At 49.6% G+C, this 13,577-nt stretch overlaps 1 protein-coding gene across 1 annotated transcript; it reads right to left on the reverse strand.

The window, feature by feature from the left end:
- Positions 1-811: 811 nt before the first annotated feature.
- LOC118994464 (immunoglobulin lambda-1 light chain-like) lies at positions 812-6,360 on the reverse strand (the record flags this gene model as incomplete). Its single annotated transcript, XM_037057100.1, has 3 exons — positions 6,252-6,360; positions 5,764-6,129; positions 812-1,086 (listed from the first exon to the last, which is right to left on the reverse strand). Coding segments are annotated over exons 1-3 (687 nt in total), but the record flags the coding sequence as incomplete, so codon positions are not given.
- Between the last annotated feature and the right edge of the window lie 7,217 nt (positions 6,361-13,577).

Raw genomic sequence — 13,577 nt, forward strand, 5'->3', positions numbered from 1 at the left:
GGCTGTTATTTCCTCTCTGGGGCCCTGGAGATCCCCTCTGACACTGAGAACGTCACTCAGGGGGGTGTCAGGGATTCTTTCTGGATGAATGCTGAGAGGCAAGATGTGGGGAACTGCAAAGCAGTGACAGCAGGGGACTCAGCTGACAGCTGCTAGGTCCTTGTAACCTGAGGCAGGGCCTGGATCTTGGCACCAGGTGGTCACAGGTTGTGAGTCACACTTGTAGATAGGAAGGACACTGAAGGAGGCCATTCTCTGCCCTGTGGGAACTTCCCAGTGAGGGCACAACCATGGTCACCTGGGCTCCAGCAGGGGTACTGTGTGCCCTCCCCCTGTGCACAGTGTGCAGGCAATGGTTGTCCCCATTCAGATTCCTGGGTAGCCACTGAGCCTGGGCCTGCGGAGCTCAGCTGAGCTGGGAGGTTCTAGGGAACAATTCCTAAATTTTCTCCAAGGACCAGCCCAGTCACCACAGTGTAGAAATTGAAGGGCCGTTACTTGTGGACACAGGACTCCAGCAGGCTGTGGTTTTGTCAGTTGCTCCTCCAGGAAGCTGCACAGCAGCACCGACTCAGCAGGCAGCCTGGTCCTGCTGCCCTGAATCCACTCCTGACACACCCTGTGCATAGCTGCCTGAGGCTGGGAGGATGGACCACTTGGACATCTGAAAAATGGCACTTGGGCCAAAGCTGCCCATGGATTTTTCTGCAGTCCTTTCAGGACCTGAGGGGAGGGAGACTCACACTGAGGTTTTTGTCTCAATTCCCCATCTGTCTGTGTCACTGTGAGTATCACTACTGCTGTCCCACACCTGACAGTAATAGTCAGCCTCATCCTGGGCCTGGGCCCCACTGATGGTCAGGGTGGCTGTGTTCCCTGACTTGGAGCCTGAGAATCGGTCAGGGATCCCTGAGGGCCGGTTGCTATCACCATAGATGACCAGCACAGGAGCTTGGTCTGTCTTCTGCTGGTACCAGTGCACACCTTTACTTTCAATATTGTTTCCCCCACAGGTGATCCTGGCTGTCTGTCCCGGTTGCACCGACGCCGAGGACGGCTGTGTCAGCTCATAGGAGGCCACAGAACCTGAAGAGAGGAAAGGAGAGATGGGCTTAGAAATGAAGTACCTTTTCCCAGGAGACCCCAGCCTGCCTGTGCTCTGGCCCATCAGTCTCAGCCCATGTGTCCCACAGATTCACCTGACCCATACAGTCTGTGAGGAAATGAGGACCCTCCTGTCCCTTTCTCCTGGCAGGTGCAGCCCCTCAGGCTCACTCAGAACAGTGAGCACAGTGAAGCGTACAGGACCACCATTCCCTAATTCTGTGGCAGACCCAGGGGCATTGGTCCCCCAGGCAGTGCCCTGCTGAGCTCAGAGTCAGGGTCAGGCTTGTTCAGACCACTGGGACAAGAGTGGGTGGGAGCCAGGGGCAGCACAGGAGGAGAGGGGTCCAGGCCATTGTGGAGGTGCCCTGCTTCTGCTCCCTGAGGCCCCAGGCTGGGCAGCTTTCCTCCCAGGCCTCTCTTATCCCCTTGCTGGAGGGAGAGCTGCTGGGTATGCAAATCAGCCAGGGCTCAGGGGTGCTGCCTGAGGAGCTGGGTGGTTCCTGATGGGGCTCAGCCTGAGAGACTCAAGAAAGGGTGGGGGAGTCCTTGAAGACTGGACCTCATCCCTAGGGGATTCTGATTCATCCCATGGTGCCACAGTGAGGGGCTTAAATGTCTGTCCCAGACTGGTTTCTGGCCTCACTCCTGGGCTCAACTGGCCCCAGCAGATCTCAGAGGTGATTTCTGTCTGCATGTTCTGAACCCACTATACAGTGTTAACTGTAGTGGTGACAATATGAGCCTGAGGTCTGAGCAGCGTCCCATCCCAGTGACACTGTATGAGCATCAGAGCCTGAATGACATTTCCACCTTCCTCAGGGCACAAGGAGAACTGGAACCGCTGAGATGCTGATGGTTTCTAAATTGGTTCCAGCTCCTGGGACAAGTCATAGATGCTGTGCCCCAGTGTCCCCTTGTGTCCTAGAGCCAAGGTCAGCCCCAAGGCTAGAAGAGGTGTGACAGACACAGAGTGTGAGCACAAATGGGGTGGGCTGGACAGGAATGAATTACCCGGACCTCTGATGTAAGAACAAGCCAATTTGACAAGAACCAAATCTGAGAGACTCAGAGTCAGAATGTTCCATCATCCTTGTCAAAGATGATACTGTAGAAAACTTAGTATTCCTTTTAAAGATGGGACCTGGATGTTCATACTCTCCCTGGTTTATCACAACTAAATATTTTAATTATCAATAAAGGGATAGATTGTTCCGAAACAAATTACAACACTACCCCTGCCTGGTAGATTTCTGATTGCCCAGGCCCTCCCAGTCTCCAAGTGGCTTTACCAGTTGGGCTCTGCTGCCCCCTGGTGGCCTCCCCACTGTGGCTGCAGGGGGAGCAGGTGTGTGCTCTGTGCAGGTGTAGAGTCTGAACCCACTGCTCAGGTGGGAACTTCCTGATCCATGGACTGAGGGGGGGATTGCTGTTCTCTTCATAACTACCACCAGGCTCAAACAAGGCACAGGTAGCTCAGATCACCCATAAAAGTCCAAAAAGCCGCACTGGGAGGAGGAGAGGGCAGGCCCACCTGAAGCACCTCTGATATGTCCCTGGGGTAGTGGTTCGATTCTGGCACTTGCATGGGAAACAAAGGACACAGGGACAGCCTCTCACTGATGCCACCACTAGTGCAGGTTGAAAACAGGGCGCTGGTGGCAATTACCCCAAAGACTGAGACAGGAGACACTCACCCAGCAAACACTGGTTCAGCCCCACTGTGTCTGCCAGACACTGTGTCCTGGGTGAGACATGTGCACTGGACCAGCCCTGCCTCTCACATGCCAGTGTGCACATGGGGACACACAGTGGAAACGCTGGTGTGGGTGACACGGCACAGTCACTGCCACCTTCTAACTGCATGTTGTCTTTTTTTTCCAAGGCAAACGGTACACAGCTTTAATAAAGACTCTTTTGGTGAACAATGCTGGGGTTTCAGATGTGACGTGGGGGAGAACCATTAACTGTGCACAACAACCTTCACCCTCCTGTCCTCAGTGCCTGCTCACCCAGAAAGCCACTGTGACACCAGTGATGTCCTCGTCTGCTGCTTTGAAAGGGGAGCGTTTAGAGTGAGGGTCGACATCTCACATGGTCATGTTGTTTAACAGCTTTTCACAACCCGACCCTGACTTTCAGGCAATGAGATGAAAATGGTGGATTTAGCAACCTGTGGACCCACAATCTGAAAAGGAAAGGCTGCTATTTTAAGGGACGCCATCTCCATGGTGACACTGGAAAGCCCAGATTGTCCAACATACTGGCGACCAATCTGTTTTTGGTCAGGTCCCAATAGGTCTCTGGGCTTTAGGGAGCCGAGTCTATGCTTACAGTGGAGAGGGACGAAAGACCAAAATCAACTGCTTTTTCACNCTCTGTGTCCTTCCCCCCAAAACAACAATGATGTGTTCTGTGTGCTAAGAACATAGCTTGAAAAAAGTGAAACAAAAGTCTGGATTTTTATAAAACTTGATAATATAGGATTTCGAACTGCACAGTCACAGAAACGCACAGTATCAAACATGCGCACAGCTCCCTCGGCAGCTCCAGCCCCTTCAGCTTTCTGTGCCGGGTCTGTTTTGCTATCTCCATTTCCCGAAGGGTGATTCACATCCTCGCCAGCATCAGCTTCCCCCGTTTTCCCCTGGGTCCCTTCTCTCCCTTCTTTGCAGGGGCCTTTTTAGGCTTGGGCTCTGGCTTTGGAGGAGCAGGTTTAGCTGCTAACTTGGCGCATCTTCTCTGTGGTTGGTCCTTCACCTCGGCTTCATCTCCTGTGCTATCCCCTCACCGTTCTCTTGGGCATGATGGAGATGGTGGCTGTGTGTTGTCTCCCATCCTATTTAACAGCCAGACAATTCCTCTTCCCGGGTCCCTCTGGGTCGATATTAAACTTGTGGCTCCATGCTGGCCCGTGGGTGTGTCCCTCAGCTGGATGTTTTCCCTAATAACTTGAGTTCTTATGTAGGAATGGAACAGACTAGATTTGTGAAGCCCCTGTCCCCTTGGCCCTGGGTGTGACAGCTGAGCTGCAGCGGCCACGCTGAGGTCCGTCTGCAACGAGGGTGAGAGCAGAGCCTGCACAGCGGGGCTGCTGGAGCAGAAAGTGAGAGACGGGAGGACCTCACAGGGTGGTGAGTGTCTGCAGACACCTGTTGGGCCCCAGATGTGTTGCTGCAGGAGGAGAAGAGGCTCCTGTCTGCCCACGTCTCTTACTGTCCCATCTGTGTTTGCATTAAAAAATGTCCTGAGTAATGAGAGAAGTAATTAGCATAAATGAATCAATTGAGCATTTAATAAAATAATTACAGGGTAATAACTGTGCAGCTGTTGTACTATTCAGTTGATTAGTTGAGATCAAACAAGAAGGGAAAGGCAGGTCCTGTGTGGGGAGAGGCTGGAGGGGTCTCTCTGGAGGGGACCCTGGAGCAGCCATCAGGGTGGGATGAGGGAGCAGGAGGAGGAAGTGACTGTGGGGACAGCAGGGTCAGTGTCCTGGGGGAGGGTGTGGTCTCTCTGAGCAGGAAGGACAGTGAGAAACTAAGGGGGTTGTGGTCCAAACCAGGTCGGCCCAATGTGACATGAATCTGCAATATTAAGGCATGAGGGACAGGACTGACGTCACACTGAGCACACACAACTGGCCAAGGAGTCAGAGCAGCTGAAGGGGGACCCAGGGGAAGGAGGAGCCACTGCACTGTGACCTTGTCCTGTGTGAGTGAGCTGAGTGAGCAGGTGACCCACAAGGGCTGTCACTACACAGGTGCTGCTGCTTCCCCTCTGGTTTGCACAGGACGACACATGGGATGTTCTCTGTCAATTCATAGAATTCTGACAACACATCACTCCTGCTGCCAAAGTTATGACCTTGTGAGAAAAAGTCACATTGGACCTGAAGAAGGTGTGAATGAGTCACCTGAGTTTGTCATAACAGGTTCTTCTTCTTCTCAAACCTTAGAACTAACTTTGTCATAACTCTACTTTATCATGTATTATAAACCACAACATTCATTTTATAGCGCTTTTGCATTAATATCTTTTATGAAATTTAATATGAAAAAATGTTTCATATTTATTCACATGGCAACTATACCTGATAGCATGAATTTCTCTGTGCAGATTCCCATTTCTCTGTGTCTCGGGCGTGTCCTCTGTATTTTCTGGGTCAGAGTGTCTGCAGGTGAGAATTCTCTACATTTCTGCACAACATTTTACTTTGTTTCCTTTTTTGAACGATACTTTCACTGGGTAGAGTTGAAAATGGAGAGGATTTTGTTTTAGTTTTGTTGTTGCTGTTAGTTTTCTAGACACTCTGCTCCCCCTCTCCTGATATGTTTTTTCTTCAGGGAGAAACAAGTCTGCCCTGATCCCTCGGCTGTGTTCTTTCCATGGATGGGCCTCATGTCTGTGACACTTTTGTGATTTTGTGTCCTGGTCAGTCGTCCTTCCACTCATGCCCTTGTCTGTAACTCACACACAGGCCCTAGAAACACCAGGTCAGCCCCGTCCTGTGGGACTGAATCCACTGCTGTCCCACCCTCTGCACAGCTGCCTGAAGATGGAGAAGGTGCCACCTGAGTATCTGAGATCTGGGGACTGGGGCCACATCTGATTACAACATTGTCTCTCATCATAATTTGGGCTGGAGGAGAATGTGACACAGATGGGTTGGGAGTTTTTGTCTCACTTCCCCGTTGGCCTGTGTCACTGTGGTATCAACACTGCTGCTCCATGTGTGACAGTAATAGTCAGCCTCATCCTCAGACTGGAGGTTGGAGATGGTCAAGTAGCGGTCAGCCCCAGAGCTGGAGCCTGAGAAGCGGTCAGGGATCCCGTCCCCCTTGCTGTGGCTTCCGTTACTATAAACAAACATCAAATACCGAGGGGCCTTCCCTGGCTGCTGCTGGTGCCAGTGAATGTGGTAGCCACTGTGCTCACTGCTGAGGGTGCAAGTGAGCTTGGTCGAGGCTCCCAGGGAGGCAGAAGCAGAGGGGGGCTGGGTCAGCACAGGATCAGCACAGAGACCTGCAAACACAAAACACAGGGATCATGCCCAATGTACCCAGACTGGTCAGATGCCCCTGAAAACTGTGCTTGCAGGGGAGCTTAGGGCTTCAGGGCGTCCAAGTGTCCAGGGATACACTGACCTGTAGAGAAAACCAGTGACAGGAGATAGAAGGGAGCCCAGTCCATGGTGGGAGGTGCTTCCAGGAGCTCTGCCCTGAGGCCACCCAGCTGGCACTGGCCTGTCCAAGCTCCTGTCTTATCCTCTGTCCTTGCTTCTCAAGAGGGAGGAGCACTGAATGCAAATCTGTTCTCTGTTCCTCAACTCTCTCAGCTCTGGTCTGAGTCTTGAGCCTAACAGCATCCTGTTGGTAATTTCCTGAGGTGAGAAGAAGGTCCAGGTGTTGGTTTCATTGTTAACAGTTGATTTTACCCAATAGAAGTGTCTTCAAAGAAGCCTCAGTCATGCCCTTTGCACTTAAACACAGCCAAGAGCACTTAACCTATGAAGTTGCCCAAACCAGGACCCACATTGCCCCCTGGTGTCCACAGGAGGAATATCATCCTACATGTGTAGCTAGAGCACCAGAGGGCTACTTTTAAGAACTTAAGGCAGGGGTGTCGAACTCATTTTCACAGGGGGCCTCATCAACCTCGAAGTTGCCTTTGAAGAAAAGAATATAATTTTAGGAGTGTATAAATGGAAGTACTTCTTAACTGTTGGGAACCACTCTGCCTGGTTTCAGAAATTGTAACTACCCCCCATGACTAAGGATGAGTGAGCGACCCACGGAATGAGAGCCACGAGGAGACCAAGCTCATCTCTGGTAGCACATCCTGCCTCTACTCCTCCCCAGCCCCCACAGCATGGTCGGTTGTCCATGATGGGTCAGACCCCTCAGAGGAGGGGCAACCTAAGCCAAACAGGATCACCTGGGAGGCCATCATGGAAGGACTCGGGGGGCTGCAACAAAGAGGGAGTGATGGACCCTCAACCCCCGGCTATTCTGACATAGCCCGACTCCCCATGTCCTCTGGCAGAAGCGCTTCCTGGCTCTAATCTTCTCAAGTCTGAAAACCTATGATGGGGGAGGCGGTACAGTCCTCTGCTGGCTAGACTGAGATCCGAGGTGATCGGGCATAAGAAAGAATTCCTAAAACTCCTGTGAAACCTGCTTTGCTAAGAGTACTTTCAGTCATATGTTAAGGGTCTGAGCACGAAATGAGTATGTCTCCCAAGGTTTCTGCAACCCCCTTTCCTGACAGACTCTGACTCAGACTAAGCCCTCAGATTTCTTTGAAATGTTATCTACTGTTTGATCCTTGCTACCTATATTCCTAGGTATTACAAGCCAATAAAAGCCACTGAAGAAGAAGCTCCTGACCTTTTTCCTCTGAGAAATTGGCCCCCTCTCCTCCCCAAGCAGATCATGTCTTCGTAGTGTTACTTTCATCCGTGGTGGACAAGGGGACTTGCGGGCAAAGTCGCCCCCACACTTAACTAGGGGCAAGGAGCTTGGGGCTGAGGCCAAGTGGAAACAAGGTGGAGGCCTGGATTTGGCTCCCAGGCCTTCTGTTTGCCACCTCTGACTAAAAGGATGGTGAACTTTGGGGAGTGTTTTATATGCACCCCTCACCTGACATCATAATAACCTGACATCAGGATAACTCCACCTCGTCCCTTTACTTAGGGCCAAGCCCCTCCTCCTGTCTGATGGGCAGGGTGCTGTCATTGCAGGTTGTGATTTCCCTGAGACCCCCAGACAAGGATGGCTAATCAAGACCGCCATCCAGAAGGCTGACCCAGAGCCTGAGTGTTGGGTCCTCTTCTTGCCCAACCCCTCTCTGGGCCCCGTGTCCCAATTCCCCGTCCTCGGACCCCTGTCACCACCCTCTTCTTTGTTTTTGGGGCCCCATCCTCCCAGAGTCTGCAGTGAAGGGTACTCAGGTCCTCATGTGTGGCCACCTGTGTTTCCCAGTGACACACGGGACTGTCTGCGGGAAACTGGGGGACCCTCCCGCAGCTCCCTCCCCTGCAGAGGGCACAGGGTCCCATGTCAATGGGCATTGGCATCCGGTGACTGGACAAGGTTCACGTCAGGATGGGTTTCTAACAGTTTATGTCGGGGTTGTCTTCTCACGTGGTCGAAGCCGTTGAGTTTTGACCAGTGTTAGTATCAGGACACAAGCCTTTTAATTTTACAAAACTGTAAAATCTTACAGTTGGCAAGAAAGCCCTTTTTACCTGCTGTCCCAAACAAATACATGTCTTGTCATCCTGGTAGTGCTGGGGGTGCAGTGAAATGAATTCATGTTCAAAATGCTGGAGGTGCTGTTCTTGGAGGTGACCATGCAGCCCTGCGGTGACTCATGTGCACAGACAGATAGAGAGGCTGCAGACCCACTTTCAGAGTTTGGTTTGACAGACAGTGGAGAGGGGACCAGGGTCTGGTGTCTGATACATGCCCCCACTGTCCCCAGCTGAGGGGACCATAGCAGCTCCTCTCTGACCTTCCCACCCTGGGAAGGGCATCCACTCCTCACACTCACACCTCAGGGTCCCATGGACCCCGCTGGCCACTCCTGCAGGCCAGTGCTCACTCCTGTGCCGTGGCCTCCTGACCACCTGGGAGGTCACCTGTGAGTGCCATCCTGGGAGATGTCACCTAAGAAACCCATCCTGACGTGAACATTGTCCAGTCACCTGATGCCAATGCCCATTGACGTGGGACCCTGTGCCCTCTGCCAGGGAGGGAGCTGCGGGAGGGTCCCCCAGTTTCCCGCAGACAGTGCCATGTGTCACTGGGAAACAGGTGCCCACATGTGAGACCTGTGAGTTAGCTGTGAGTTAGGGAAATATATTCCTTTCTTCAAATAGCAAGTCTTCCTGCTTCAAGGAAGTATTTCTTAGTCTTCCCTCTAGATCAGTGCACAAAGTATAACATTATGACTTGAATGAGATTTATGAAAATAATCTCCCCACTGAGAGGGAGATTCTTTATTTAAAAATACAAAAGAACATTTTCATCCTTATGCTGACTAATAATAAACTTGTTCAATAACCCTGATTCATCTTTAAAGCTGCAGTTGTATTTCATATTCTGTATTTGAGAATGGAACTAATGTGGGCACACATGTAAATATTCCCTCCATGTCCTGTTCTCAACCTTCTTGGGTTGGTGGGAAGTGGAGCAGCTTTTCCTGCCTGATGAGGCCTCTGTGTCATGAGACCCTCCATTGCCCCCTGGTGTCTGTCGTGTGTACTGCAGGGCCAGTTACCCAAGGATGCCTCATCCCTGTAACCTGCTCTGTCCAATGTGGTGGCAAGGACTCATCAGCCACCTGACATCAGGTTATTATGATGTCAGCTGTTGAGCATGAAACGTGGGTCATCCCCAGAGATATGTGCTGTTGTTCTGAAATACACAGCAGGTTTCAAAGCGAGTTTAAAAAGCAATGTAAAATATGCCAATAGTTCTTTTATTTAAAAATTATTATTTATTTATTTTTCTTTAGAGGGGAAGGGAAGGAGAGAAGGAGAGAAATATCAACGTATGATTGCCTCTCGTGTGTCCCCTGCTGAGAACTGGCCTGCAACCCAGGCATGTGCCCTGACTGGGAATCGAACCATAATAGTGTGGTTTGCAGGCCCACGCTCAATCGAATGAGCTACACCAGCCAGGGCAGCCAATAGTTTATATTTAATTCACATTGAAATATTTTCCTTTTTATTTAACATTTTTATTGTTATTCTATTTCAGTTGTCCCAGTTTTTCCCCCTTTGCCCTCCTCCACCCAGCTCACCCACCACTTGCACAGTCAGTCTTCACACTGTTTTCCATCTTCGTGGGTCATTTATACTGGTTCTCTGACTAGTCCCTACCACTTCTTTCCACCATTGTCCCCTTCCTCTCCCCTAGGTCCTTGTCAGTGTGTTCCACATTTCAGTGCCTGTGGTTCTATTCTCTCATTAGTTGTTTTTGTTCCTTAGGTTCCTCTTGTAGGTGAGATCACATGGTATTTTTATTTCACTTACTGGTTTATTTCACTTAGCATCATATTCTCCAGTTCCATCCATGATGTCTCAAAAGGTAGGAGTCCCTTCTCTCTTCCTGCTGCACAGTATTCCATTATGTAAAAGTACCACAATTTTTGGATCTACTTCTTTACTGATGGGCACTTGGGCTCTTTTCACCACTTGAGTATTGTAGATAGCACCGCTATGAACATTGGGGTCCATAAATTCTTTTAACTTGGTATGTGAGGATTCTTTAGGGTGTAGTTCCAGCAGTGAATTGCTGGGTCAAAAGGCAGTTCTATTTTTAGTTTTCTGAGGAAATTGCACACCCGTTTTCACAGTGGCTGCACCAGTGTGCACTCCCACCAACAGTTCATGAGGGTTCCCTTCCCTCCACAAGCACTTTTTTTGTTGGTGTGCTTATTATGGTGACCCTGACCAGAATTAGCAAATAGACGTGTGGAGCAAAGTGTGAGGTGGTATCTCATTATGGTTTTAATTTGCCTCTCTCTGGTGGCTAGTGATGTTGAGCATCATTTCATGTGTCTTGGGCCATCTGAGTCCTCCTTAGAGAATTGTCTATTCAGGCCTTATGTCCATTTTTCAATTGGATTGTTTTCCTTCCTGGTGTTGAGTTGTATGAGTTACTTATATATCTTGGAGATCAAACCCTTGTCCGATGTGTCATTGGCAAATATGTTCTCTCATACGGTCGTTTCTCTTTTCATTTTGAGGATGGCTTTTTAGCCGTGTAAAAGCTTTTTAATTTGATGTAGCTTCAAACAAATAAAATCGTTAGGCATATATCAATAAACTGGTAAAGAGTTTTATGCTGAAAACTATTATCTGTTCATGAAATTAATAAAAGATCTAAATGAATAGAGAAGCACATTGTTTATGGATTAGAAGACTCAATATAGAAAACATGTTAATTCTCCAGAACTGGCATAAAGTTTTAACAAAATGCAAATAAAAATTTCTGCATATTTTTTGTAGATATAAACATAAGGATTTTAAAACACACATGGAAAGACAGAGGAACTAGACTCTCCGAAATAAAGAATAAATTTAAGTTAACATATTTTTCCTATAGTCTGAAGAGTAATCAAGATAGGGTAGAATTAGCAAATAGACGTGTGGAGCAATGAAACATAATTGAGAATTTACAAATAGACCCACAAAAACATAATCAAATCTTTTTTCTTTTTTGATTCTTGTTTAAGTACAGTTATTGCCATTTGTCCCACTGCTCCCACACCCCAGCATTTACCTGAATTAAACAAAATATATTACAAAAACCAATTCCAATGGTTTCATCTCATCTTTTAAATGTGGACCCTATGAAATTTACAGCCATCGCTGTGGTTCCGATGGGACAGGGCTGCACTTTTTAGTCCCAGTACCAGTCACTGGCTTTACGGAAAAGAGAAGATGTAGACTTAGAGCTTAAGTGAGAGGCCAGGGGATGGAGGCAAGGACCAGGATTCTGGGGCTGTATTCCTGGTTTGCTACAGGGCCCGCCCCTTTCTGGGGCAAAACTCAGACAAGGCTGCTGCCTACCTCAGCTTCCCCGTCTGTCGGGAGAGGAGGTGATGAGAAGGCTTCTTCATCGAGTGTTTGACTCTAAACTATTTAGTAAACTTAAAGTGCTGTGAATGCGCTGACGTGGTTTACACACAGATGAATGCTATTCCTCCTGTTCTTCTTAATGTCCTTAATCCTTATCCTTAGTGGGAAGCAAGGACAACAGAATGGTGGACAGAGGAAATCCCAGAGACAGAGAGTCTGGGACATCTGTCATCGCGAGACTTCTTGGCTGTACCAATGTGCACACACGTTGCACACAGAAGTGTGCAGGCCCACATACGCCCTGCCCTTCCCACAGCTCATGGGGGCACATCAACTGGCTGTGACACGCTTCCTGGGTCTCTGGTCTCAGGGACGTGACCCTGGTCCTCAGCAGGGACCACCAGGCAGACCAGCAGGACTGCCACTCACACAGCTGCAGAGTCCAGATCTGTGGTGTGGGTCATCTCACCCACTTTTCCCACTAGAGCCGGCCCCGCCTGTGACTCCCCATCCTGGGAGGAGACCTGGGTGTGCAAAGACTGTAGCCTGACCTGCATGATGTTGACCTCAGGGCATGTCCTCTAACCTGTCCACCGAGGGCAGCATGGAGGTCTGGGTGGCAGGTGATGACCTGAAAGAGCAGGTCCCCTGTGATTGACAGGTGGTGCCCTCCTGTGGTGACTCACTGAGCTGTGAGTGGCAGGTGGACAGCTCTGAAACCCTCCCCGTGTGGTCCTAGGAAAGGATGGTCAGACAGGCAGGTTCCCTGGCCCACCCTGACCTGCTGCAGCTGCATCTGCATCTCAGTCCATCCCAGGGGACCTGTGTGCCCTGGTCTCAGTCACCATGGAAACTCTCACTTCCCCTTATTCTGATCCCAATTTCTTACTAGGCCACTGGGGTCTTGGTGCTGAACTGTCTTTCCCTCATGAGAATGGGCTTCATTCAGGTGCTAGACTGGGTAATGTCATAATGAAAAGTGTTTTACACACAGCCACATGGGGGGGAGTTGGGAGAGAAGGTGGGATCCCTTTCTAACCTTGGTCTGTGTTACTTTCTGCTTCGTTATGAACAGATTCTCTTGCTCCGAAAGCAATTGCTCAGCGTTTTCTTTGGTAGCATCTCATGGGCTGTCAATCTCATCCCATGCATTTATTTTTTTTTTTATTTTTAAAGATTTTATTTATTTTTAGAGAAGGGGAGGGAGAGAGAAAGAGAGGGAGAGAAACATCAATGTGTGGTTGCCTCTTGCATGCCCCCCATTGGAGACCTGGGCTGCAACCCAGGCATGTGCCCTGACTGGGAATCGAACCTGTGACCTATTGGTTTGCAGGTCGGTACTCAATCCACTGAGCCACACCAGGCAGGGCTCCTCCCATGCATTTCTACTCTCCAATATTATAGCTTTAATATCTAGATTTCCAGTTTGGATTTTTTAACCTCTGTCTCTTCCTGTGCCAAGTCAAATCATTCATTCTCCCTTACGAAAGCAGGAAATAAATCACAGTAATCTCTCCTGCCTCCTCCTCCACAAATTGTTTCATTTGGATCATGTCAGGGCCATTCTGGACAAAGTGGTTTTTATTTTCATAACAGTCCTGTTTTCCTGATTATTTGCAGGAAATTCTGGCAGGGTGTCAGGCAACGGGACTGATTCCTATTGGATCTGGAACACATGTGTGTCCCCCTGTGTTGGGGACTCCCATTTGGGGTTCAGTGACTTACCTGGTCAAAGGTCAGACCTGTCTCTCCTGCTCTCACTGACACTCTCTGAGATGCCACCAGTGCAGACCTTGGTTGGGACTAAGTTCCCCACTGTGGGACACACATCTTCTGATTCATCCACCTGATGCCTGAACTGGACACAAGCACTGCAGGCTGG

The sequence above is a fragment of the Sturnira hondurensis genome, unplaced genomic scaffold (genome assembly GCF_014824575.4).
Source record: "Sturnira hondurensis isolate 20B ecotype Veracruz unplaced genomic scaffold, ASM1482457v3 Scaffold0009339, whole genome shotgun sequence".
Taxonomy (NCBI): domain Eukaryota; kingdom Metazoa; phylum Chordata; class Mammalia; order Chiroptera; family Phyllostomidae; genus Sturnira; species Sturnira hondurensis.